This window comes from Pogonomyrmex barbatus, unplaced genomic scaffold (genome assembly GCF_055798465.1).
Source record: "Pogonomyrmex barbatus isolate J1 unplaced genomic scaffold, ASM5579846v1 scaffold5, whole genome shotgun sequence".
Lineage (NCBI taxonomy): Eukaryota > Metazoa > Arthropoda > Insecta > Hymenoptera > Formicidae > Pogonomyrmex > Pogonomyrmex barbatus.
The window spans coordinates 8730296-8758208 of NW_028297149.1; the positions used below are offsets into that span (position 1 = coordinate 8730296).

A 27913-nucleotide genomic window follows, 5' to 3' on the forward strand; every position below is an offset into this window, starting at 1 on the left:
GAAATACTTAATATCAAAAATAGGGCATGTGTTCTGTCAAAAAATCTATCTTGCAATTTGTTTCTCATAAAAAGTGATAATAATCTTTAATTTTCAATTAAGTGACCGTCTAATTATATTGATATTTATTATGATAAATTTCTTTTTTATAGAGATACTTACGTGCTATAAACACTTTCAACTTACAGTAAACTTGCATTCGTCTAACGGCTTGTATTAGAATTAAATTAATTCTAACGATTAAGTTCGAAATTCCCTTTTTCGTCAGGCATCCAATTAAAGTATTAAAAAACACGAAGAACAAACGCAATATTATTTAAAAGAATAACATATCTAATATCAAAATTATTCTGTAGACCGTTATCGTAGGAAACCTCGATGCAGATTAAGTAAACAGCTGCATTTGATAAAAACAATTCGTTTAGTAACGGAGAAAAAAAACGTCAGACATTATGTGAACAGTCATTGTAAACTGTGAAAAAATAATCAGTCAAGTAGGCAGGCAGGCAGACAGACAGGCAGAGGGTGGCGGTCAGTAGTGAGCGCAAATCATTTAATATCTCAATTTCCAATTTCATATCTTTTACAGTGGAGATAATATACATCATTACCACTATTTTTATCACTTTCTTATTAACGAGCATCTAAAAATGACAAAGTAGATGCTCGGTTATCCCTTTCCAAATGCAGCACTGTTTCCGCACGTATATCATAAAAAAAAAAAAAAAAAAAAGAAAAAAGAAAACGAACTGTGGAAGATATATCATGTAGATGCGATCGTTTTGGCATCGCAAGATTTTGATCTTGTGTGGTTTGTGCGTCGAAATTCTCATAAGGCTTAACTGCCTTCCCTTTCTTCGCTTGTACAATAAATTATTAATTGTTATATGCGAGCAGCAGTTTGCATTTGGCTAGTGTTGCGCGCGATTTACTGTCTCCTTTCCGATTCCATATAAAATCATTACTATTCATAGAACGTTAAGCGAACACACGTTTCTATCTAAATACGTGAGAATGATATTCACAAGATTATGGACCGTCGTACCGTAGTACGAAACTTATAGAAAAGCTGAAAATAGTAGAAGCTAAGCCAAATAAATCCGTGAAAATACTACTATTATTTTAACAGTCGTGAGATTATATATATGCAAATGAGTCTTGAAATCCGTATAATCGTAAACCAAGGACCATAAAAATCCTACGCATCTAAAACGTGTGTAAAGGAAGAGGAGATCTAAAATAACCCACGATAAGGTTTCGATTGAAAATAAAATGATTCTGTGTAAATAGCGTTATAGTCTCTATTGATTACAGCCCTATATTAATTACTTCCTCAAATATTAATCATTTGAAGAAATTACGCGGTTCGTGTTTTATCGCGTCTTTTGCTTTGCGCGAAAATGTTTTCGAGGGAACTATCGAGTCTGTTAATCATAAAAAATGTTCCCCGGCAGCGACCACGGGTTGCTATGGAAGTGGTACAATGCACGGAAAACATTGCACAGCGCAAACTGCAATGGTAGTTCTTGTATATATACAGGTCGCTGTGTAGATTGGACAGAAATGAAGTCGTCGAGGCGGGTGGCTGATCGGCCCGCAGTTCAGATTGGCAAGACGCAGCGTAGTTCTTTTATGTGCATTCACGTAGATGACGATGACTGTGAACATGGAAGTGCAAAACAGGTTGTCACATTACTTCGCCCCCTTTGGACTCCCATTGACTGAGAGCCGACAGCTGATATTTTTGTACATGCAATTAAATGAATTTGTCATATTTAACGATAGCACAGGTTCTCTCATGCACATAAAAATCTTTTTATGTAATTTGTAGAATTCTTCTGTATAATTTAAATAAGCATAAAGTAATATTATATTCGCGTAAAATGTGGAATTGTATACCACATTGTTGTTTAGAAATTAGCCAGTTCAGGTTTTTTTTTTACCTTGAGCTAGACAATTCTTTCACAATCATATTCTTACCCATTGTTCAGTACCCATTGTTTTTGACGCGATCAGATTATTTGACCAGAAATTTTTTGTTCATCGTGTAATTGCTAATATTCTTAGAACCTCTTTGTGCGTAGTTAAGAAATTTCGTCTTTTCCAAAAATCTTTTTTTTCCCAAAAATGATACGTATTTTCAAATATAAAACTTAAATATTTGTTTACGTTGCATTTATCCATGAGTGAATACGAAGATAGTAGAATCATATATGTTGTGAGATGTCTTTTACGATTCTACTGTCGAAATGTTTATAATTTCTTTCTAGAGCGTATGTTTTCCTAGATTCCTAAGTTGCACAAATTGTACAAGCGATAAGACTTGCTAAACATGATACGAGTTCAAAATGAATCTAAATGGGTATCGTCAATACCTGCCACGGCCGGCGGGAGAGCGGCTTCGATACCTCGCTGTGCTTGTATCCTTCCCGGTGTAGTAGTCGGCGCCAGTGTCTCCACTACTACCACCGTAGACGTCCTGTGTATATCCATCTCGCGTAACATACCCGCTGCTGCGATTGAACATATAGTCTTCTCCATAACGACCTCTGCCCCTACTTCCGCCACCCCTGCCTGTATAATAGCTGCCTCCATAATCTGCGTAAGTACTGCCTCTGTAACCCGCTGTAGTGCCGCCCCGAGAGCCAAAGTCCCTACCGCCAACCCCGCGACTTCCTCTGAAACCACCCGCACCACCACCCCTACCGCCCCCGCGACCTCTACCCCGAGAAATCTCCACTCTCAATTTTGCACCCATAATTTCCATGCCATTCATATTGCAGCATGCTAATTCAGCTTCGTTCATATTGAAGAACTCGATGAAGGCAAAGCCAGGTGGATTAAACGCCACCCACACCTTGTTCAGTTTGCCATACTTCTCAAATTCCATTTGCAAGTCTTCCTTTTTGATGCTCTCGTTCAACCCACCCACGTAAACACGGGTATACCCTTCGGGCGTCATCTTGTACCTAAAAAAACAATATGATAATTAGTCACATGATAAAAATGTTTTCCAAATAAAGCAAGACAGTTTTTACAGTTTCTAAAATTAATGTAATTAACTTGAGTTGATTTAAGAGATGATTTAGGGAACTAAATCACCTCTTAAATCAACTCATATTAATTCCGTGATTTTTATAATGCATATCAAAATTAATCCCACAGCGTTAGTCACACGATAGTCGATATGAAATGATACATAGAAAAAAACCTTTGTTTTTCTATCGAATAAAGTAACAAGTTGAGCGCGAATAAGCGGAACCGGATAAGAACAATCAGGAATGCATAATTGCGTTTACAATGTGCGCCACAGGAAGGTCATTCTTTGTCTCCACAACAAGGAAGATATCTCGTGTAATTTCCTACCTATTCGTAAAAAGAGGGTAAAAGGATTTCAAGTTTTATCTCTAGGTAATTCATGAACGCGCGCGCGCAGAGTAGAGAAGAAGAGGAGTTACGGTCTTAGCGGCAGTGCGTGACAAATCATACGTATTACAATTCACAACACGTAGCCATGACGGTATTTTCATTCTTGGCGCTGAAATGCGCGGCATAAGGTATAAGGACGCGGGGCATCGCGAGCCGCCAGACGAGTTTGGATCATTCCTCGTAGACGGAGGTATTCCTCTTCTCCCGGAAAATAGCACGAATATCCGGGTACCGCGCGCGAAAACATCATCGAGATGGGACGAACAGCGGCGACTTGGGTTTACGCGCCAACGAGTTCGAAAGGGTCGTCCCCTCGCCGCGGGGTATTGTTACTCACTCGTTGCCGCTCCTTCTTGTCTCGGGATTCCTCTCTCGTTGCGACGATCGCTGCGTATCCGCAAGAGGGAGAGACGGGCAAAGGAAGGAGACGTGCGCCTCTCGGACGAAGAAGAACGTGCACGCCGTAAGTCGTGCGTCGTGCGGCCGCGCAATCGATAGAAGCACAGGCTCACCGGGGTTCACAGCGCACAGAGAATCATGTCGGTCGCACTCGCGGCCTCCAACCCAGACGCCGCTACTTGTCGCCACGGTTCTAGATGAGGATCGGAGAGTGGAAACCGGCGCGTGTGGAAACTGCCAGTTTCCTTCGAGGCTCGCGTTCAAGGCTGTATGTTCCGATGTATTCTGTCTCTGGACTGAAAATCTATAGTTCATGTCACGTATACTATAGATTTTCAGCGCAGGGTAATCGAAACACGATCCGAATCTCGTGGTTAAATGCATCGGACCAATCACGAGTTTCATTTCAGACTAACTAACTGCTCCCGTACGTCATAACTATAAAAAAAAAAAAATATGAACTGGTCTTTTTATTTCTTAATTAGGTTTGTTTGTGGCTTGTCTTTGTGCTTGAGTTTTTCATGCGAAACTATATTGCAAGAAATTTGGAAAACTTCAAAAAACTTAATAAAATTAAGATTTCTTTATTAAAATGGATATATGTTTTGTGCTAATTAATTGCTGTTGAAAAAAAATAAGTTTGTTAAAAAATAAAAAAAATTTGTTAAGGTTTTGATTAAAAAGAGAGAATATAATAAATTTAGTACGAAAAGAAAGCATTTAGGATCGATTTCATCAACGTTATTTTGAATTTTAAGTGGTATTTAATATATGTCATAATATGTGTCATGTATATTATGTATTAAGTCTCGCTTAAAGCCCAAATAATATTGGTGCAACCGGGCCTTAGAGGCTTAGCAAATATTATTTGAGAAGTCCTAAATTAGAAATTCTAGAAAAAGAAATAACAAGTTTTGTGCCAATTAAATTATCGAAAAAATTCAAGTTTAGATTTAAACAAAATGTTTGAGAAATCTTAAACATGAAGAGTAATTTTGTGTTGAATAATTAATATTGAAAGTACTTAGATGATCTAATTTGAATCTTAAAATAGGAAAAATGTCTAAAAATTTTTTAAAGATTTTGTTTTTCTCATATATCAAATAGCTGAATGTGATGATGTCAATTAATTATACAAAATATCTTTTGATAGGTGTCATAGCTCATGGAATGTGTAATCAACCAGAATGTAATAGATTTCTAAATCTGAGACGTTTTCTTTTATATAATTTTAAAGTAGTCGAAAACATTGAATAACAATAATCAAATGCATTGATACTTGAGTAACAATCGAATTTGAGAGAGAATGTCGGCACACGTCATGTGCTTAACTTCTTCGGGAGGAATCCCTCTATTCACACGTCAGAAGGGAGACAGTGATATGGTAGGTATAATGATCTAGATATTTCCAGATAAATATATTTTTAAAAAATATTTTATTGTAATTTCGTTGTAATTTTGTATAAAAACCAGATCTTAAAATTATTTTTGCAGATGACATTCTCAAAAATTGCATCGCTTAATGGAGTTCATATGTTCTTGAAATCTCAGGACATTACTCTTCTAAGCACAGATTTGCCAGATGTGACAGTAGCATGGAAGGAATTTGAACAATCTATCATATTAATAGCAATCGCAAGTGGAGTAACAAAATATGTACTGGACAAATTTCTGGATACCACTTTTGGTGCAATGGTTCTCTTCACTGGCATTGACGAGATAAAAAATACTAAGAATATAGAAAGACTCAAGAAGGATATACGTTTTTGCAATCCTATTATTGATAGATTAATGGACTGCTTGGATATAGGAGATAAAATTTCCACGAAAACTGATATGATTAACATGACAGAATGCATCATATCATCAGAGAGTCATTTGCTTCAGGTATTGAAATGTTCTTGCATTGATGTACAATTGATGTAAAATTACACATGACTATTCAGGAAATATGCATTCAAGACTTGTTTGGAAGGGTTTATGGAATGTCTGGATTCAATATACGGATGTATTCTGGTGCACGGTTGCGTGGCAGCTGCTACAGAAGGCTGGTGGTCACTGGATCCTGTAGAGAGGAAATTATTGACAATAGCGATTGCTTCTGAAAGTATTTGTACCACGAGAGACATTCCAGTATTTTTACCTTGCAAAAGTCCAAATGTAAATATTAAAAAAAAATATATATATATATATATATATATGTATATTATTTAATTTTAGAAATTGAAAAATAAATCTTAAAATGTTAACATCTAACTTCGGTTGTAACTTTAATTTCTATGATATTTAGGTAGCTTTCAGATTAGTATCTGTCACTTTAGTTAATCATGTAGAAGTTCTGGCGTTATGTGGACCAAATCCAGAATTAACAGAAATTGAAAGATTTGCTGTGCAATGCTGGAAAAATTGTATGGACGCATTATCCACCGTCGAGCAGTATTATCCACGAAATTTGCCTGCGTCGATTTCTTTAGACAGTGAAACACTTGGGTAATTAGAACTAAGAATTATTTATAATTTAATAACAATTATTTTAGATGATTGATTGCAATGATTGATTGATCTCTGATTGCAATTGTTGTGTTTTACGAATGTTTTAGATTTCTACTGGCAAATTATAAGATAGAAAAATTCGTACTTGGTAGAAATTCTCAATGCGCGAAGAATCGCGTAACAGGATCACATAGATTAGATATCCTGCGAACATTTTACCATCAAGCTGTTGAAACATTCGCGATGTCGGTTGAATACGAAGAAAACGACGACGAAAAATCAACCGAAAGTGCTTGGAAATTTATCGGGGCGAAGGAAACGTACTTATGTTCTGAATATCACAAATGTCATGCTGTGAAACATGGTGACAATATACTTTGCGTTTTATACACATCTGTGGTACCTACTCACACCATGAGACTGATTAGTCAAAAGATAGTAAAAATGATATTTAGCGATAAGCAAACATATTGGTAGACTTGGCATTTTTTTATACAAAATAAAAAATAAAGAATATCGATTTTGTAATCTAATATATTTAATATTTGTCTTTTTCATTAGAATGTTATACAAATTGCAGAGAAATGTCCAATGTTTTAACATGTTGATTTTTAATTCTTGCAAAATAAGAAGATGTACATAAATCTGTTATTTTCTCAAAAAAAAAAAAAAAAAAAAAAAAAAAAAAAAAAAAAAAAACTAAGAAATATAAGATAAAGACTAGTTATATAGATCTATTTGTTTCAGTTGCTCTTTCTACACTATCTTTTTTCTCTTTCTATTTCCGTTATTTGACTATATATCTGTTTTATTTCAACTACAGAAAGTGCAAAGCTGGAATGAACGTTTTCTTTATTATAAGTGACGCACATGTAGTTTGTTAACTCCGTTTCAAGGCGTGAGCGCGAGAACGACGATTCCCTCGATCTCAATGATCTCACGAGGAAACGAGAACACTCTAATAATGTCCGGCCGCTGCTGGCAGCTCCAAAAAAATCGATAAGGGAGACGCGCGAATCGACGAAGGCGCACGCGTCGAGCGTTACTGATGCGTGTCAGCTGTCCCGGTCGTAAGAGAAACGAGAGTACAGGTGTTCCTCGCTCTGCGTCCGTGGTCTTCCAATGTAGAGCTACGATCGAATGACTTAAATGGCTTGCGACAATCGTACGAAGGTATATCTCGGATACGAGGACGAGTACGTCGCCGACAAGCATCGGTCCTTCCTCAACTTCACGACGAATAAGATCGGCGGGTATCCGGTGAGTCGGGAACGAGGGCCGCGAGAGATTCACCATCGCGGCAATTACCGTTTTGCCCCTCGTGATTCTTGTGATTCTTAATTTTTTATCGAGTTAATTTGCAATTGTTCAACAAAACTACAAAAATCTAAAGCAAGATATTTACAAATAAATTATATATAGAACTGTTATGGAAAAATGTTAAATTGATACGTATACAACTTAAATATTAATTTATTATTATTATTATTATTATTATTATTATTATTATTATTATTATTATTATTGCAATTGTGAAATAATTTCATCAATTTTTTAATCACATTAATGTAACTATTTTGCTTGACACATGTAATCTGTATAATAATTAATATATGCGTTGCTCGTTTCTCTCTCCTAGAACTGTTATGGAAAAGGTACATTATCATCGCCACAATGCAGACTTTGTGGTTTATATCAGCTCTTGGCACTTCAATTGTATGCTCCGCTAGATAACTCAAAATATCATCGTACGTTATATATATTTGCATGCATTAATTCAAATTGCTGGAATCAAAACGAGAGCTGGACATGCTTGAGAATACAGCACCTAGAGGACGAAGCTAAGACAAGTGTGCCAGATTCTGTTAACGTACCATCTACAACGGCCTGGTTGTCAGATGCAGACGATTGGGGAGATAACATAAATGACAATGCATCGGAACAAAATGGGAATAACATGCTAGAGAATGATCCGTTACAGTTTCATTTTTCTCTGCATAATGAAATAGACCAAGACATACGAGAAGAATTGTCCGTACTACGTGTGGATGATCCAAATGCAAATAGGTTTGTATATAATATGATTAATCTTATGGATAACAGTAATTATATATCATTTTTTTCGAACGTTCCAGTCCGGCTAGTGTGGATTCTCCAGTTAGCGGAGGTGCCGTAGGTCGCTTAGATTCTCCTCAAGCTTCTGCAGAGATCGACGGAGATGAGAGCGAGGTTGTGTGCATCGATACTCCAACACGACCGCAATGTGATTTAGTTAGTTTACTGCACGAGGTAACACCGTTGCCACTGCAAATTACAAACGCTGAAACCAAATATTCGTTCGTCGAAATATTTCTCTCAGTTGATGAGGAAGATTGCAGTACAGACGTGTCTCAACATGTTCGAGACCTATTGGTCGAATATCAGCATAGCAATCCGGACGCATCGACCAAATTTATGCCGGATTCCGGTAATCCTAAAACCATCGAAACGGACGTTGAAAAATATGAAAAAGGCATTCCTAAGCACGGCGACGAAATGTTTCATAATTTTCTTTGCAGAATACAGAGAAATCCTGGACAGCTGTTACGGTAAAATTTTTAACGTTTTTTATTCTTATATATCTTTCATATATTATATATCCGACTTCATTTCTTTAGATATTCAAGAGACAATTCGGCACCGTTATTGTTATATCCGTTGAGTGGTTGCATTGGTAAATGTCGACATTGCGGTGATGAGATGACCTTTGAGCTGCAAGTTCTACCGACGATTATACCGAAATTATTACTGAATCCGAGAAGTGAGCGAAATTTCCAAATCGAATTTGGCACTGTTTTAATATACACCTGTATTAGAAGCTGTTGGTCCGCAACCGATTCTTATCGGGAAGAGCATGTCGTTGTTCAAGCTGAAAAACTATAGCTGTAAGTTAGTAAATTAATAAGGAAAGTATGAATGAAGTCAAGGTTCTTCCAGTGATCCTATTTAGAACTTCACATTTACGCGTCTAGAACGACTAGTCATGTTACGTCTGTAGAAAAATACCGTCCACCTCTTCATGTACACATAAAAAATCCTATAGAATAATGATTGATAGTGAAGGCATTATAGATATGTATCAGCTACAAGTGATTCATAATTAAAAAAAAATTAAGATTTTAGGAACACCTGATAAAAGAGTATCTGAGTAAAGGCATTTATTTTACTTCTTATCTCGATCTTAGTATGTAAATATAGTGTAAGATACAACTGTACAATTGCTACTAATATATAAATACAGAAACCTCGGTGGAAAACGATGTGTATTCTTTTTCAAAGTTTAGATATTTAATATACATTTTTACAGTATAACTTAGGATTATCTTAATTATAACATAAAAAAAAAAACAGAAGTTTTTAATTGAAAATAATTTACAGATATATCAATAATATCTTACAGATTCAAAATGCACGCTTTGCGAGTGCTGTTATGTAATTTAAATATATTTCTTGATCACACTAAGTAAAAATGTGTTTTTTTTAATAATTCATTCTCTGTTTTCCTTTCTATTATATATACTCTATAAAACTAACTAAATAGAGAAGAGAGTTAGTATGTTCGATTTAATGGATGTTCAGCGAAATAATCTTTTTTGCTGAACATGAGATCGGCAATGTCTTTATTGAACTTGTCACCGTTGTTCCACTCTCCTGAGATTAGTTCGTCGACGAGTATTTGAACTTTGTTTATAGAGGAAACGGCGAAACTGTTGGCCATATGTCGATCATAATCGTTATTTCTCAAACCGATGCAATATGCCCTAGAAGCGCGCGAAAGGACAGCTATTAGCGCAAACGTTCTTGTTGCTAATTCGCCAATTCGACGTAGTTCCATTTGTTGATTAACCACTTCCGTGCCGTGACGATCTAGTATCAGCATCGAGGTGTTCTGTAACTTGGTGATACATTTTTCCAATTCTTTGCCACCTAATACTAAAGATGGATGTAGATGGTCAGCGATTCTAAGATCTATTCGATATTCCTTACCCGCCATCCACTTTAATATGTACCCAGGAAAATTAAACGGATTCCGTAGTTTGAATATATGACGACTCATATTTTGACCCATATGTCGTAAACCAATTAGAGCTATGTATGTGTTAGTATCGATATTACAACTATCAAACAATGTATGCGATAATGCATCTTCGAAGAGCTGTATGAAAGGATTCTCCCTCAGGTAACTGCTAGCTCCAACGAGTTGCAGTCCCTCATAAATACGAGTAACGCTCTCGCTAGCGCAGTACATCTCCATCATAGCTTTTTCAAGTTCACAATCCTGATTCTCAAACCCGTCCATTATGCCAGTTGTATAGTACAACATACTTTCCATACCATAGAGAGTACTTGCTATTTTACCTATCACCTCTTTAACACTCTCGTACTCATACATATTCTTGTCCAGATGCTTCCGCTGCAGTATATGCCTTGTCAATAACTTGACAAATGTCTTCAGGATACCAACTGCTTGTGGAGCAATATTTCTATTTCCAGGAGCAAGAAAGTCTATTAGTACGTTTGTTCCAGATTGTAGATTGCCCAAGAGATTTTCCTTTGGAACTTTGGTATCCTTAAAAGTAACAGTACAGACAGGACTATTCTGGAGTCCGACCATATTCTTAGCATCACTTGTGATACCACCAAAGTCTCGCTCTACCAAAAATATAGAGAGTAGACTCTGCGCACTGCTGATCGCGTCGGGATGGCCACAGCGCGAGAAGACGAGAAAGAGATTAGCATCATGCCCGTTGGCTACAAACGATTTCGTACCGTTGAGGTCCCAATATACATCGGAGGTCAACGAAGAAGCTATACAATTGATATTATGTGTGTTTACTCCATTTTCAGGTTCGGTGTAGCATATCGTGGGAATGATTTCTCCGATCGCAATCTTAGGCAGATACTTGGCTTTCTGTTCTTCCGAGGCCAACATGGAGATGATATGAATTGGCATGATGTGATTCTTGACCATGTAGCATCCGAGCCAAGGGAGACAACTGAGCACCTCTATGAGCTTAGCCGATTCCGTGTGATTGAGACCTAGACCAAGATACTTTTCTTCCACGCAAGCCCGAAAAACGCCCAGCTCCCTCAAGTGAGTCAAAACATCCTCTTTCCGGACGCCTTCCGGATCCTCTATACACTCTGACACATATTTCTCGATGGGCTGAAGCCATTCGAAGAAACTCTGATGCCTGACCTTTGTCTGCGGCTCGGGAAAGTACATGAATTCGTGATCAAACGTTGCGAGGAAGAGATTCTTGGCAAACGGCTGCCGTTGAGATTGCTTTCTGATGTGTTCCGGTAGCCGGGTTTCGAGGTTAATCGTATCCACCGCAACCTGATCGATGTGTTGACTTTGCGCGTGCCGAACGGGCGTGCAGACGCACGAGGCGTGCCACAATCGCCTCCCGCACAGAAACCGCCGTGCCAGCATCGTAGTTGCGTCAGGATAACCTTTTCACCAAACCCGGAGAATTTGTACAACCTGGAGCTGAGAATCGCTCACCTTTACGAATTTTATTGGCTGCACTGCGGCCACTGTACTTCAAAGCTTTGTATCAGAGAGAAACCTAAGAGCGGCCATCCTAGTCTTTTTCGTGAAATCGCCAAAACTCACTAGCATCTCCAAGTTTCATATTTGAATTAAGTAGCCACTTCTATCTTCTGACATTGCCGATAAAATATCATTTTGGTATGTGTCCGTGCTAATTAACGGAATATTATGAAAAGGTCCTCAGAATATTATTGTGATCAAAAATTGATGTTCGTATGTCTGGGATCTTTTTATAATATTAATTTATAATGTTGTTAATTTATAAATTATTATTATGTGTAGAATTTAATATTTTATTTAATATTTTTTAATTATATATTTTTTCATGAAGATATTCGATTGTTATGTCCATGTCACATAACATTTTTATATTATTTTAATATACGCGAATATTATCGTTCTTAGAATATTATTGCGATCAAAAATTGATGTTTATAAATATCTCTAGGCTATTATTATAATAGATTTTGCTATTTGAGATTTCGAATTGATTTCTAACATTGTGGACACAAAAGACTTTAGATTTAATTTACAATAAGTAATTTAAAAAATAAGCTTTCAGCCATAAGAAATTGATTAATTATATATAATATTATATATAATTATATATAAATATAAACTATATAGAGAAAAATAACATTATTAAGAAATATTTAAAAAAAGAGATATGTTTATTATTTATTTCGTAAGAAATAATTGTCACATAATTGTCCCACGCTAGATTTTATTAAATTAAATTTAAAGCAAATTGTTTATTACCTAATTAAATATGTTTAAATTTTGTTTGCGTAATATGGCAACAACGTTCCGACGAAATCATTATTAAATTTTTTATAATTAGAAACTTTGTGCATAAATTTTTATGCATTTTTACGCACATTTTTCTTATCGAAAAATAAAATATTTTCATACTTCATCTGTTTTCGAGATCTCTTTGATATCTACAGCACAGAAGACAATTTAAAAATTATCAATTGCTTAAATTTAGATCCTATTTTTTCGTTTCGCTTTCTCATTTATAGCGTGTTTAGTCGCTCATCCCAAGTTATAATTATGCTCATTTCTTCGAAGACGACGTGGAAATGTTCTTTAAAACGATGCTGCTGATTCTGCTATTGTTTGCATTTACTTCGGACAGCTGCAGCTTCGGCAAACGCGGCAGAACACGGACTCATCAGAGCGACGATGAATGCGTTTGTGCTAGCGCCATTCGCTATAATCCTCTGACAGACTCGAACATCACTATCGATCCTCATTGTGACTGCAGATCGTACGGTTTCGGAATAGTGCGAGTAATCCCACACAGGGCTTGCATTGCTGATACATGTGGCACGATGCACGTGGACCTGTCATCCGCATGTGTCAGATGCGGCATGTGTGTAGCTATCGCCGAGGAAGTAGGCTCTCAAGAATTTTATATTTCCTACGATTGCTCATAAAAAAATATATGAAATATATATATTAAAATGTACATATTTCATATATTTTTATATTACATTTATATTACGTTTTTTGTCTTTTGTCAAAAAAATTTATGTTTGAATATAATTCATTATTTAATTCATATCCAAGGATTTTTATAAGTTATTTTTATACAAATTTATTTTTTTTTTTTTTTGCGAAAATATATTTATATTCTATAATCTCTTTTCAGATTAATCAAACTCTACTGGAGATCCATGACGTGATGGCGCCTGACGATTGGCTAAATGAAACAGAGACTGTACTTCTTTTAAGAACTATCTGCGATCAATCTTTTCGACAGTAAATATGTCGCTTTTTCGTAATTTATGTAATTTTATATAGTGTTCCTACTTGTTAGCGCAACGATTTTTATAGCTACGGTTTGCGAGAAATTGATGGCAAAAGATTTATTTCCGATCCTTTACCGGGTGACAAACTTGTCATTTCATCTGCCGATGGATTGTGGGAAAAAAAGTAAGATTTTTATAGGAAAGTTTATATTATACTTAGCTAAAAAATAGTGAAAAAATTAATTAATTTTTTATACAAGATAAAATATTGAACGAAAATCAAGTGGCTTTTTAAATTCCATCTTAAATTAAAATTGTTATTTCATTGATCTCGGTAATTAATGACAGTAACTAATTATGAGAATCTTGTAGCTTGAGAAACATGTGTCACGAGTATCTTAATGAGATACAAGAATTGCAATTGTATAGGAATTGGAGAGAGTGGTGCGAGGATGATGAGCATATTCCTAATCTGGAAAATATCCTTTGCAGGTAACAGTATATACTCAGTATAATATTTTTTTAACTTTCTATCTTTTATCTATTTTTCTAATTTACATCCAATTAAATTGAATAACGGGAGGTATGAATAAAGAATTTCTGCATTTGCTGCAGAAATGAGATTAGCAGTCTACGAGACTGCAGAGGTATGGACAACATATACAGGCGACAAATACCTACGAAGATTTTTGGTGCACGTGTAAAGCTTTTAGCCGAATATAATTAATGTGTACTTTTGATTATATAAGAAAGTATCTATAAAACAATATTATATACATATTCGACATGTTATTTGATATAATAGTTTTACGGCTTGAATAGAAACAAACATTTATCATATTTATAATTTGAAATTTTGCAAGCATGCGTAATATAATGTATGAATTGAAAGATTGCCTGAAAATAAAATCAAATTATCATTAGATATATCGTCGCAGTTATTAAAAATGTTTGTAACTAAATAAGCGAGACTAGTATATCACACTTAAAAAAAAAAAACCTGTTTAATTGTGAAATGGAAAGATTCGGATATTCTCTGCATTCGAAGGTGGCAGAATTCTCTCGGATGATCTTATTTTCTTCTTGGACAAACCCGAGAAAGAAGACCAAGACGCTCTTTTGGGACCTATCGATCTTCGTCGCACCTGCACACGCGATTCCAGATTTTTTAGTTTCTCCGGGGAAGTATCACGATCCTGGAAACCAACGAACGACTGTACTTGACGAGCGTGATTCTGCAGCATGGTCAGATAAGCGGGATCGTAGCCGCGTAATTTGCCTGTCGTTTGCGGAGCAGCGATGTGGAGATGAGGACGACGATCACTGGGACCGTCGTGATGATGATGGAAGTGAAGGTGCGGTATCAGGTTGTGTTCGCGTATACCGCGCACAATGGTCTCCTGCATTTGCCTCCGTTTGTTCCATATCCTTTCGATGATGCCGATGGAGATTGCAATGACTATGCCCGCCATTAGCAGGAAGAAGGCCGAGTAAACATCAGCGAACCTCGCACTGTGGAAAGCCGCTGATGCCGCACATCGCGGCATCGTCGGCAGCATCCGTTCCTGTATCTTGTCCAGAACACCTCGTTCATATATACGCAATATACTGCAGACAGAATAGTACAAATGATGATACGGATAAGGTGCGAATTTAACAAATATTAAAACATTTTTAAAGAAATGTATTAACATCTGTTTTTTGATGAATCGATTTTAGCTAACTTTGAATTAGAAAACTGTCCATTATCTTTTGTTTTTATTAATTTTAATTATCTATTATTTATACTAGATATTGAACAAGCAATGGACATGCCATAAGGTCGACAAGTTCACATACTTGAGATTGATGATCTTTCTATACGGGCAACTTTTTGCCATAGGAAGAGCAACGATTGTAAGCGTTTGTGGAAGAAGCAATTCTTTCAAGATGCATCGTTCCTGTATGAAGGTTGTTCTAAGGGCTCGCCGTGCGAGGGTTGCGCTAACGAAGAATCCGTATCTTCCTTTGACAGCTTTCATGAGGCCAGTTCTTGTCTCCAAACGAGATTCACGATTGTTGAATGCCTTTATGTACAACTGACGGAGATTACTGTCATTCGCATTCTGAAAGACGATAACGCATTACTGTGTTCGAAATAATTATAAGCCTTTAAACCTAATTAAAAGAGATACCCGGGAGAAAAGATTTTCAAATGTTTTCACGGTGATTTTGATATTACGTAAATTTACTTAATGCTATAAAATATAAAAAAACTAATATAAAATACAATAGAAGTAATATAATGTATGATAATATATGATATTATTATGATAATATATGATATTATACTCTTATATAAGTATCGTCAGCAACACTGTATCCTAATTTGAAGTTATTAAAAAGAAGATCGGTGATTGATTTAATTCCAGTAGCTTGCACCGACAAAATGGACGTGATAAAGCCGGCATAAGCATTATACATGACGAGGGAAAATATCAGACTAAATAACAAGAGAGTTTTTCCAGATGGATTTCGAGGTGTCCAAGGTGATCCTAAAGATATAATTTGTTTGATTAATTATGAATTTTTTATATGCTACATATATTTATATGCTAATTAACATAAACATATTCTTGATCTGAATAATTGTTGTTTTAAAAAAAAGAATCTAACGCAGATCAATAACAACTTATTGAAAATTAATTTTTTTATAATGAACAAGAGACAAAAAAATAAAGACAAAAAATGATAATAAAAAAGGGGGAAAACCTTGCATGCACATAATACTCAAGCACCAAAGTGCAGATTCTCCAATCCCGACATGTTTTTCATCTTCATCATGCAAAACCGTTTTAGTAGCGTAGATAACTGTTGCCATTGCAATTAACATAATGAGATATGTTCCTGCGACGCAGCCGAGTAATCGGTTATCAAATGGTTGCAAAAATATATCTCTCATCGTGCCGGTCTCCAACGGATGGTAATAAATATTTCTCCTGCAGAATAGAATATTATTTCATGGTTATTCACTTTAACTTTCACGAGTATAAATCTAATTATGTTTATAAAATTATATTTTTTCTAAATATTAAAATTTTATGTGCTTGTTCACTATAAACATTTATATATGTTTTATTTTTTTATTTTTCTATTCGAACTAAGATTCAAAGGTCTTCAAACTTTAAAAAATATATAAATATATAAATATATAAAATATATATAAATATATAAAAATATATAAATAAAATATTGTCTTTACATTTCTGAGATCAAACCTTGTCCAATAATCTATGTTAATTAATGCCAATCTTAATAATCTTGGCTATACATAATGTGTAATTTATAAGTTAGTATTTTCTCATTTTAATAAGGAATAATAAATAAAATACATTTTTATAAGGAATTAAACATAAATTTGAAATATAATAGAATATGTAAATTAATTTACTGAAATTAATTTATTTGCTCCGATTTTATTTAAAACTTTTACCAACATGTAACGTATCAAAGGGTGACTAAATGTCATTTCTGACCAACGCTCTTCGTCGTTCGCTGTTATATATCCTAAACCAATGTCAACAGTACCAGCTACAACATCGCCAAGAAGATGGCTCCATACCTTGTTAGTTAATGTACCGAGTTTTTCATGGGGCACCAATTCTATACTATAAAAATTCACAATAGATTGTATTTATTTCTAATTTTGAAATATAATCTTTTTATATATAAATTCATTTAATTCTGGAATTATTTTTTTTAATTTTTTAATTTTTCTCTATTATATATTTAATTATTTTAAGAAATATAATTCCCAAAATAATTCCGAAAATGAAGAAATCTGTTTTGAATAGATTATCATTTGATTACAAAATTTTTTTAAAAATTTTTACGAAATGATAGATATATGTCATTATAAAGAAATAATAAGATATTTGTAGTTCTTGTTAGAGACTGATATTTTCCAACCTGGCATTTACACTGCTCGTGACAATGGTAGCAAAATCTAAAAGTGGTGCGATGTCATTGGCGGTGGCTTCGGCCTCGGCAGCGTCCGTCTGTCCATCGCTGGTTCCATTCAACACGCCGAAGACAATGGGCAGGCCATTGAAATCACTTCTCAATTTTACGCTCATCGGCAGTTTAAGAGTATGAGATTCTGGATTCCAGAAACCGAGATATCGAACAATTAAACTCGCATTGTCGGAATGCCGTATTTTGTAGGTATGCACCAAGTAGAATGACACCGTGCGATTCTCCTCAGTGACATAGCTCAGGTTCATCGTGGCGTTCTCGATGTTACGTCGTTCCGGTGGTCCAGTAAATTCAAAGCGATCACCGTATCGTCGAAGAGACCGACATATTCTGAGGAGAGAAGATCATTTGACATTATTGTAACGTCATCACTATCGCCATAATAGTTATCTCAAAATGAAAGAAAAATATCAAAAATTTCATAATTCTATTTCTTCTTTTTTTTTCTACTTTGTCTTTTTTTATTCCTTCAGTTTGATATTTTTATTTTTTTATTTTTTATATCTGTATTTTTTCAGTTTTTGACAAATTAAAGTAAAAAATTTCACTACTACTACTACTTAAATATGTGAATAAGATGACGTAGTCAAATAAAAATTTTATACGTGTTCAGATAAGTAGTTCTTTTAATATAAAATATAAAAAATATAATATAAAATACAATATAAAATACAATATAAAAAATAAATGTGATATTTTATTAATGATATTTACAAGTTGTTTTTAAACTTTACATTATTCAAATAATCTTTATGTAAATATTATCGCTGCTCGTGAACTTGGCGTCATGACACCTGTGTCTCTTGATAATAACATATTATAATAACATATCATGTCATGTACATAAAGATGAATAAATATAGTAACTTACTTGTCTCGATATTTCTGAGCGTACATCCAAGCGACAGTGTCATTTAGTAATGGTGAAGTAGCTACGACCACATCACTGTCGATGCCGATATTTAAGTCCCGAAGAACGGTATCGATAGTGGAATCATTTTTTCTTGTGGTCACCATAAGCCAAGAGATGTAATAGTTGAACAAAAATTTCTGAGAGGCCTGTCAAAATGTTTATTCTGATAATACGAATATGTCGAGAGGAGTTTTGAAAAAAATTATACGTGTTATTATTTTTCCTAAATTCCCAATTAGTTATTCGCAGATCGCAAATTTATAAAATTTATAAATATTATTAATTTGTAAATTATGAATCCATAAAACTAAATTAAATTTCAAAGCTATCAATAAATAATAATATTAATTTCAATTTAAAGCTCTTGATTAGTAAAATATTAAATATTATAACAAAATTTATTAAAAAAAAAAAATAATTTTTCTTTGCTTTGATATTTTAATAGAAGAATAAATTTCAATGTTTTACATGTTACAAAAAAAAAAGATTATATATGTTTATTTTTTGTCAAATAAGAACATTTTGTATCTAAATAAAAAAAAGAAAAATAATAACAAAAACAAAATTATTGCATTTATGTTTATTAATGTTATGTTATAAATGTTATATGAATGTTACAAGCAAAGTAATTAGTATAATGAAAAAATTGATCAATTTGAATTCAATTTCTTGTACAATGACGAGGCGGAGATGCAATCTATGACTGGTAAATTATTTTCCTCGCTTAAGTCATTGTTAAAGTCCACTATACAAATGGGAATTAAGTCCCATAAGACTAATTCTAACGTTATACATGATATCCTTTAAAGATACTTAAATGATTAAAAATATTTGAAATATTAAAATAATATTAAAATGTTTATTAGTTTTCTAAACTTAAAATGCTTTTTTATCAATAATTAAACTGTTGCTTTTTTATTATTTATAATAGTTAATATTAAAAAAATTTTTAATTTATTTATATAGATAGTTATTAAAATCATACCATTTGAATAATATTATCAGGTGATGTTAAATTAAGTCCGTCCAAAAGGACAATTGAGCCAATACGATGGGTTCGAATCGTAAGAGCGTCTGGTATATTTGGATTTGTTGCCGATTGTAAAGACACACTGATGCCCTTTTCACCGAAACACTCAATCAATGGCCGAGCATAATTAAGAGCGCAATCTGCATTAATTTGCAATTAATTACTGTCCTGATATTTAACTGAAACCGCAATTTCAATAACTACTGTCTTTCTAACAAATTCTTTTGAAAAATGTAATAAGGATTTTATTAGGACAATTATAGATACATATATTTTTTAAAAGGAACTGTTCTAAATTAATTTTTTACGCTAAAAACTTTTTTATGATGTTCATACTAGTAAAATAATATATTAAAATTTATGAAATAAAAAATTTATTAAATTATTTTGCTAAAACTAAATTTCGTGATAAATTTTCAAATTATTATTTTCTCTTTTTTCAATTTTAAAAAATCTTTTAATAAAAATGAGGATACTCACTAAATGGACTGACATTATCGAAGAGTACCACTTGATCCCAAGATCGCCATTCTGCATATTCCAATAACAATTGCAGCGTCAATGGCGATGTATAAATACAAGATTTGGCGACAGCGTGAATTGCCAATGACATTACCAGTATCAACTTTGCTTCTCCAGCATCAACTTTGATTCTGCGCACAATTGGCGACATTATACATATCTGAAAAATTGATAGGAATATCATTTTATAAAATCGAAGAATTGGAAATTTGTTTTTTATGACATTCGCTTTGATAAGTAAAAAAATGATGATTCATGATTTACTATTGTTGATCCTCCTCGTCACAATATATTAAAGCGACTTGGGTTGAGCTCAGATTGTACTGCTAGATAATTTACTAATAACAAGCAATTTTAAGAGCATGACTATCGTGAAATGCCAACTCTTGAAGCTCGTCAAATTCTTAATTCATCGTTCGAATGTCATGTCAATATACGAACATCGACAATAGAGTGAATCTTTAATGACGAGAAACAAGAAAACCTGACATTAACAACTACGACCATGAAAAAACGACGATGAAAAAAACGAACAATTGAACTAGTTCGCAAAAAGTGAAAATAATTTCATTTCTGATTTCATTTCTGATTTCTTGTCCATTGTAATAAAACTCTGATCATTATACAGAAAATATTAAGAATTTAAAAAGTTAATAAAAAAATATATTGTAATTGCTGAGATCTTTGATAACAATCGATTGACTTAGTGAAATGCATATTCCTTCCGTTTTTTGTCAACCTTTGGTCAAAAGTAAAAATATATCTAAAAAATGAAAAAGATAAAAATAAGCATGTTATAATATTGCAAAGACAATTGCTGTACAAATTGCTAATACATAACTATCTACATAATTATCTACATAATTATATATCTATATAATGTTATGTAGTATTGTAATGCAGTCCAACAGCATAAATATAAGGATGAATATAAGGATATTTTATAAATAATGTGAATATTAATCTTTCACACACTCTTGCAAGCATCGCATCTCTCCAAAATTTTAACAAATACTATACAACAGTAAATTACAACACAGAGTTTTAGAAAATATATTTAAAATTTTTTTAAATAATAAAAGTTTAAAATAATTTATTGGCAATTCAGAACATAGAGAATACCTGTTAAAAAAAATTCAGAGACACTAGTGATAAATTATGTCAAATATATAATAAATATCTATAAAAACATGCAAGAAACGAATGTCATAAAAAATAATTATTAATTTTAAAAGTTAATAAAAAATTAATTTATAATTTAATACCAATATTAATCTTATAAATCTGCATTAAGTTAATTATAGTTAGTTAATAATAGTTAGTAATAAAAGTTAATAATAATTAATTTGTAATTTATCTAAATTTATTTAAATTTAAAAAAATGTAATTTTTATTAATATATTATTGATATATATTCTTTTCTTTATGTTAATAAATATTTAATAATATTTAATATTAAATATTAATAAATATTTAATAAATATTTAATAAAATATATTAAATTTTATCTTATTATATCATATGATAATTTTATATTTTATATACATAATTAAAAATAATAAATGTAATAAGAGAAAAAAAATAGAGAAAAGAGTAAAAGAAAGAAAAGAGAAATATAACATTATTTTATTAATTTGTAACGATACGCCCGAATCATCTTCCCCCCTCCCCCCGTAATTACATCCTCCGAACGTGAAGATTCGCGTTCGTAAATACGCGTGTATTGCAGTAATTCACGCGTTAAATCGTCGCTGGTCCCATTATCGACCGCGTTACCGAATGAATATCCATGGAATCGCCGAGCCTGTTCGACGAATCTCGCGAATCTCTTGGCGAGATCATTTCCGGCGAAGTCAGCTTCAGAATCTGAGTTCGACCGACTTGTACCCGAGCCTTCGCGATTTACGGCCGACTCGGGTAGCTGACTCCGATGATTTTCGCCTTTCCAACGAGACAGCAATTAGTCCAATGCTGATGTCGGTGTCCAGATATCAGTATCCTAAAGTTCTATCAAGCATCCTACCACGATCATAGGGTACTACCTAGCAAGCCAGGAGCTTCTAGCGGATCGTTCATCTCCGAAGCCTCAAGTTCTTTCTCTCAAGCTAAGGCGTTTCTTAGCTTGAAGGCCCCGAAGTCCCGAAACAGGCCTTGCGTGCAAAATCCGTCGCTGTCGGTGACAGAACAGGGAGCTTCCTGTCTTCGAGCCGCAGCAAACTCCAAGTCCCGATTCTGTCCCGAACGAGACTTGACGAGGCAAACGTGACAGCTAACAGCTGATCGGTCTCACGACAAAATTCCCCCCGCGCCGAATTCTTCGAAGAGCCGCAAGCCGAAGATTTCTGAAATCCGCGAATATTTTCGGCAAACAAACGGACGCGATCTGAGACTGAAACCGAAATCATATCCAGTCGTATATATATTGTGAATAGCAGTTGTCAAATCGAAGTTGTAAAATCCAGTCAATAACTGTACACAGTACAGTTCTATCATTTAAGAATACATTTGTACATACATAGTTCACACAAAATCTATTTTATTTCTCTATTGAAACTCTCTCATCCTAGCAATTCGACTGATGCTATCCCGCAAAAAACAAGCGTGAGAGTGACCCGACGTCATTTTAAATATTATTGATATATATATATATATATATATATATATATATATATATTCTTTTCTTTATATTAATAAATATAAAATAAAAATATATTAAAATCTTATTATATCATTTTATAATAATTAAATTTTATATATATAAAATTAAAAATAATAAGAGAGAAAAAATAGAGAAAAGAGTAGAAAAAAGAAAAGAGAAATATAAGATTATTTTATTAATTATTATATTTTCTTAGGTTATTGGAATATTTCTTCGTTAATTAATTACATGTAGATAAATATATATGTATCTGTATAGAACAACTTATTTCGGCCAAAATGATCGTGAAATAAATACTAATATTAATCAAATTCACGCATTTATCTTCAAATTATTTTGTTATTTCTTAGAACTTTTATTAAATTTGTTTGTATATAAATAATTCATATTCTTACTATTACATATGTATATAAATGATATACATATGTAATAGTAAGAATATGAATTATTCCATATTAAAATCAGCACTTTTAACCATAATTTTATTAATAATTTATATATAATTACCTGTGTAACACGCAATTCGTTACGCAATGACGTGCGATCACGTACTAAAAGTTAATTTCTTTTGGGAAGCTATATTCGTAGTTTTCAAAGATAAAAATCAGAATAAACCCTCGCATCTGAGTAATTACGCGGATTAAATAATCATGTCCATTTACCATTAACAGTCGTCTCATGGGAGAAAAAAAAAGGAGATAAAAGTACCAAATATTTGAATATAACTGCTTAACAAGCCAAAAAAATATTTATAGTTGTTTTATAATTTATAATTTATTTTATAATTTATTTCATAAAATACAAGTTTCTCTCTTACTCTCCTTCTTTCTTAATATATTAACTTGTATTACATTGTATCAAATTTATCAAATGTTAAACAAACCATTATTTATTAAGAGATAAACTTAAAGATTCTATAAATATAATTTTCTTAATAAGAGAAGATTTCAATTTTTAATAATAATTAAAATGGTCTGATAATTATCTTGAGTTACATTACAAAATTTTTTTTTTAAGGAAAATTTTATTTAATGGGTCTTCAGTAATAAATTAGAGACCAATCAACAATATTTTTATAAAATTTGGAAACAATTAATGAATACAATTTTTCTTGAAAATAAACCTTTTGTCTTGAAAAATCAATTTTTATTTATTTATTATTTATATCTTTATATAGTAGCAGAAGTTAATTTATAAAAACTATTTATAAAAACTATGTCAAAGTAAGTTTCTCTCTTACGTTACTTAATATTTGCATGAATAATAATGTATTTCCTTTCATTGTATTTTTAAAGAACAATAGATGACAGTAAACCTATGTAATCGATTCGAAATTTACATTGGCCAATTCTGTGAATCATATCAATTCTATGAATCGATCACTGATATACTATAAAAAGATCCTTTTTTTGTAATGTAATAAAATAAAAATTTTAAATAAATAAATCAAATATATATTTGCTATTTTCTGCTATTCTGTCATTTGATCAAATGTATGTGTAGATCAAATGTATGTGTATTTCGAAATACCAGCTTTTTGTTAGATATACACAAATTTATTGCACTGTCAGCTGAATATTTTCACAGCTGTTGTCACGTACGCGTGACTTTGTCTGCTAGCAGTTATTAACTTGCTTGATTTTTTATAATAGTTAAAAGAGTTTCATTACAAAAAAATTTTTTGTATCAAAATAATTCAAAATATATTGACAGTATATGAAAATTTTTGCGCAAAATACTCATTTATAAAAATATTAAATATATAATCGCGATATAAGATGAAAACAATTAAATATTTTATTGTTCTTGTTAAATGTATGATTGATCATAGTGTTTAACATATTTAGTAATAACAAAATATTATATATTTTCCACATATTTAATATAATAATATTCATTCGAGATATGAGTAATTATAAAGCTATTTGCATTACCAAACATACATTTAAGTATTTTAAACAGTGCAATGTGCTGACAATGCAATCTGTAAAAATGCATAAGATTGCAGCCTAAAAAAATAATTCAGTCGTTGTAATTCGAATCTGTGATTAAGAACTACCATCAAATGTCAGTCAAAATTCTTAAACCTTCTTGAATGTTTTGTAACGCGAGTTGGATGAAAATATTTCAAAAATTAATACAGTCTCTTTAAAAAAAATCATATGTGTTTATTAAAACTGTAAAAATTGTTGTATTAAATTGTTATAAACATTTTGTGTGAGTTATTATATGAATATTTGAGAAATACATTCACATTAATATTAAGAATTTTTCTTTAAAAATAAAATTCTCGTAACTAATATTTTATGATTATCTATTTTGATAACAATAATTGTTTAACCGGCAATTGTTTTATGTGTAACTGTTACAATAACTAATTGTAAAAAGACATATGTTGTATCATTAATGAATAAATTTTCATGTAGTTCTTGTAGTTCTCTTTAAAAAGAGAAGATACATGCAAGGTGAATAATAAGAATATTAGAGAAAACATTTCTTTTTATACTGTATTTGATTAAAATATATGACTTAATTTAAGCAGCAAGTTTAATTTTTAACCATTAATTTAAAGGAAAAAAATGACAGTCTGTTTTTGCTAATATTGTGAAACTGATTTCTTGAATTTCCAGTTTAGTGATTCAAAGATGGCATCTAATATTTCAACTACAAAAACAAAAATACTTACGAAGGAAGATTTTCAAAAAAATGAATCTTTGACTACAAAAATAATAAACGATGAAAATGATACGCAATACAAACGCGAAGTTTACGTAAAAACTGAAAAATGGTTCACGATGAAGCTAAAATGGAAGAATATTATATTTATTAGTTTACTTCATATATCATTTGTATATGTTTGTTTTACTTTTAAATTTTTCGAAAATCTGAAGACACTCGCGTGGAGTAAGTATTTCTTGGAGAATTCTGCTGTTAATTAAAACAGAAATGTTTTCCTTAGAAAATTTTTTTTATATCTCTTTTTAAAAAAATAAAGTATTAACAAAAGTCAATTAATTAAAATTTTATTAGTTTTAACGCGTTTGTTAGAAATGTGTCAGTGATTATTCTATAAATTAAATTTTTTAAAGAAATTGATAACAATTCTCTCTCTCTCTCTCTCTCTCTCTCTCTCTCTCTCTCTCTCTCTCTCTCTCTCTCTGTGTGTGTGTGTGTGTGTGTGTGTGTGTGTGTGGGGGGGGGGGGGGTGAAAATCAATCAATTTATGAGATTAAAAAGAGCACGTAATAAAGATGTAATAACAAACGTGACAAAACTTTTATTTCTATTATATAATATCGATTTCATCCTGACATCACGATAGTTATAAAACACATCGTGAAAGTAATTTATTCTTTACTTCTGCTTTGAGAAATATCAAAATTAACAAAAAATGTTTAAAATAAAATCATTTTTATTTAAAATAATTTGTTTATATTCTTTATTTTAATTTATTATATATAGATCGATCACAGAAATAATCATGTTTACATGACATTCTAAAAAGATACATGTAGTTAAATTCTTATATATAATTTATAAGCTTTATAAACATTATTTAATTTTACTGAATTTCTTTGTTTCAAGTTTTCATCATGTATCTCATTGGAGGTATCGGCGTTACTGGCGGTGCTCATCGTTTCTGGACTCATCATGCTTACAAGGCAAAGTGGCCACTTAGGGTTATACTTGTCATTATGTACTCCTCGAGTGGCCTGGTAAACAAATATTTAGATACATTGTTCTTTCTATGCTTTTGTATTACAAAAAAAAAAGAATTCTTCACAATTGTTTTGTTTTTCAGAATAATCTTTATGATTGGGTACTAGATCATCGGGTGCATCACAAATATTCGGACACCGATGCGGATCCACATAACAGCAATCGCGGATTCTTTTTCTCGCACGTTGGCTGGTTGATGGTGAAGAAAAATTCGGAAGTCATCCGAAGAGGTCGTGAAACTGATATGAGTGACCTATTGACAGATCCTATCGCCATATTTTGTTGCAAGTAAGCCTGCATAAAAGAATGGATCGTTAATTATGTAAAATGATTTTAGTACAAAATTTTTTCAATATAGTTTTCAATATAGTTTTCTTTTGTAAATTATTAGTTCTTCTTTTGTATTAATCTTGTATTTATGTCTAGTTTCTTTGACAGCATTTTTTTGCCAAATGACAACAAATGAGATATGTATACACAATATGCTAAGAGAGATTGTCGCGATTAATTTTTTTATTCTTTGCAGACATTATTCAATATTCAGATTTGTCTTCGCTTTTTTACTTCCCGTAATGATACCTGTATATGGATGGAATGAAACTTTATACAGAGCGCTCGTATCGCAAATTATAATTCGTTACACCCTGCTTCTGAACATCATATGGAGCGTTAATAGTGCAGCTCATATCTGGGGTTCAAAACCATATAATGGGTAAGAAGATAATTATGATCAGAATTTTTCATGGACATAGATATAATAAACACTAGAGAATTTTGCCAAAGTTTTTGCCATTTTCTGTTGATCAAAAATAAAATTTTACCTTATTTATTTTAATAATAGAAATATTAATCCAACCGAGAATTGGTTGATCGCCTTTTTCGGGGGTGGTGAAGGATGGCACAATTATCATCATGTCTTCCCTTGGGATTATAAGGCTGCTGAGTTGGGTAGTTATATGTTCAACTTAACTACGATGTTTATTGATTTTTTCGCAAAAATAGGTTGGGCATACGATCTTAAACAACCCTCGAAAAAGCTTGTAAGAAACACAGCGATAAAGAAAGGTGATGGCAGTCATTCTTTATGGAATGCTACGTCATATTCAGATAATAAAATTGAATAATTAAAATTAATATCATCTCCATGTTGAGTTTTATTAAATATTTTAAATTAGATAGGTATAAATAAAATAATAAATTTAATAATAAAATAATAGAGTAGCGTGCAATGTAAAGGATTTTATATAATAATTTAATTCATTTTATTTGAAAATGCAACATTCCATTACTAATTATCTAATACAATAATTAACTGTGCATTCTTCATCATCTCTTAATTTCAAAATATCTTGAAAAAGTGTTTATTAATAAATAGATTTTACAA

General features: G+C 32.3%; 7 protein-coding genes across 10 annotated transcripts; 4 read left to right on the top strand and 3 right to left on the bottom strand.

Moving 5' to 3' along the window:
- Nucleotides 1–539: 539 nt before the first annotated feature.
- On the bottom strand, nt 540–3998 carry Rsf1 (Repressor splicing factor 1). The gene is made up of 3 exons (XM_011639117.3): nt 3767–3998; nt 2376–2969; nt 540–1658 (listed from the first exon to the last, which is right to left on the bottom strand). The coding sequence occupies exons 2-3, from the start codon at nt 2960–2962 to the stop codon at nt 1631–1633; spliced, it is 615 nt and encodes a 204-aa protein (XP_011637419.3). The 5' UTR covers nt 2963–2969; nt 3767–3998; the 3' UTR covers nt 540–1630.
- Nucleotides 3999–4140: 142 nt separating this feature from the next.
- On the top strand, nt 4141–6854 carry fy (fuzzy planar cell polarity protein-like protein). Of its 3 annotated transcripts, none has more exons than XM_089081979.1 (6): nt 4141–4313; nt 4982–5212; nt 5323–5715; nt 5791–5988; nt 6119–6318; nt 6429–6854. In XM_089081979.1, the coding sequence occupies exons 2-6, from the start codon at nt 5135–5137 to the stop codon at nt 6796–6798; spliced, it is 1239 nt and encodes a 412-aa protein (XP_088938105.1). In that variant the 5' UTR covers nt 4141–4313; nt 4982–5134; the 3' UTR covers nt 6799–6854. The 3 variants fall into 3 exon arrangements, with proteins under 3 accessions (XP_088938105.1, XP_088938104.1, XP_088938106.1); XM_089081978.1 differs by lacking the exon at nt 4141–4313 and adding an exon at nt 4320–4588; XM_089081980.1 differs by lacking the exon at nt 4141–4313 and adding an exon at nt 4595–4817.
- Nucleotides 6855–7003: 149 nt separating this feature from the next.
- On the top strand, nt 7004–9617 carry trus (programmed cell death 2 like trus). The gene is made up of 4 exons (XM_011639119.3): nt 7004–7581; nt 7961–8388; nt 8457–8909; nt 8979–9617. The coding sequence occupies exons 1-4, from the start codon at nt 7471–7473 to the stop codon at nt 9241–9243; spliced, it is 1257 nt and encodes a 418-aa protein (XP_011637421.1). The 5' UTR covers nt 7004–7470; the 3' UTR covers nt 9244–9617.
- LOC105427509 (complex I assembly factor ACAD9, mitochondrial) lies at nt 9504–11954 on the bottom strand. Its single transcript, XM_011639268.3, has one exon. The coding sequence runs from the start codon at nt 11795–11797 to the stop codon at nt 9911–9913; it is 1887 nt and encodes a 628-aa protein (XP_011637570.2). The 5' UTR covers nt 11798–11954; the 3' UTR covers nt 9504–9910.
- Nucleotides 11935–14854, top strand: LOC105427510 (marginal zone B- and B1-cell-specific protein). 2 transcript variants are annotated; one of them, XM_089081982.1, is made up of 6 exons: nt 11935–12055; nt 12940–13314; nt 13572–13681; nt 13757–13855; nt 14044–14163; nt 14720–14854. In XM_089081982.1, the coding sequence occupies exons 2-6, from the start codon at nt 13000–13002 to the stop codon at nt 14739–14741; spliced, it is 666 nt and encodes a 221-aa protein (XP_088938108.1). In that variant the 5' UTR covers nt 11935–12055; nt 12940–12999; the 3' UTR covers nt 14742–14854. The 2 variants fall into 2 exon arrangements, with proteins under 2 accessions (XP_088938108.1, XP_011637571.2); XM_011639269.3 differs by lacking the exon at nt 14720–14854 and adding an exon at nt 14287–14407.
- On the bottom strand, nt 14676–20684 carry LOC105427412 (glutamate receptor ionotropic, delta-2). The gene is made up of 9 exons (XM_089081983.1): nt 20109–20684; nt 19584–19768; nt 18557–18744; nt 17620–18015; nt 17148–17318; nt 16423–16649; nt 16003–16205; nt 15511–15776; nt 14676–15279 (listed from the first exon to the last, which is right to left on the bottom strand). Exons 1-9 carry the CDS (start codon nt 20332–20334, stop codon nt 14676–14678), a joined length of 2466 nt encoding a protein of 821 aa, XP_088938109.1. The 5' UTR covers nt 20335–20684.
- A 4155-nt stretch (nt 20685–24839) lies between these two features.
- On the top strand, nt 24840–27663 carry LOC105427414 (acyl-CoA Delta-9 desaturase-like). The gene is made up of 6 exons (XM_011639120.3): nt 24840–25026; nt 25440–25713; nt 26395–26525; nt 26612–26817; nt 27056–27241; nt 27371–27663. Exons 2-6 carry the CDS (start codon nt 25455–25457, stop codon nt 27651–27653), a joined length of 1065 nt encoding a protein of 354 aa, XP_011637422.2. The 5' UTR covers nt 24840–25026; nt 25440–25454; the 3' UTR covers nt 27654–27663.
- Nucleotides 27664–27913: the final 250 nt, after the last annotated feature.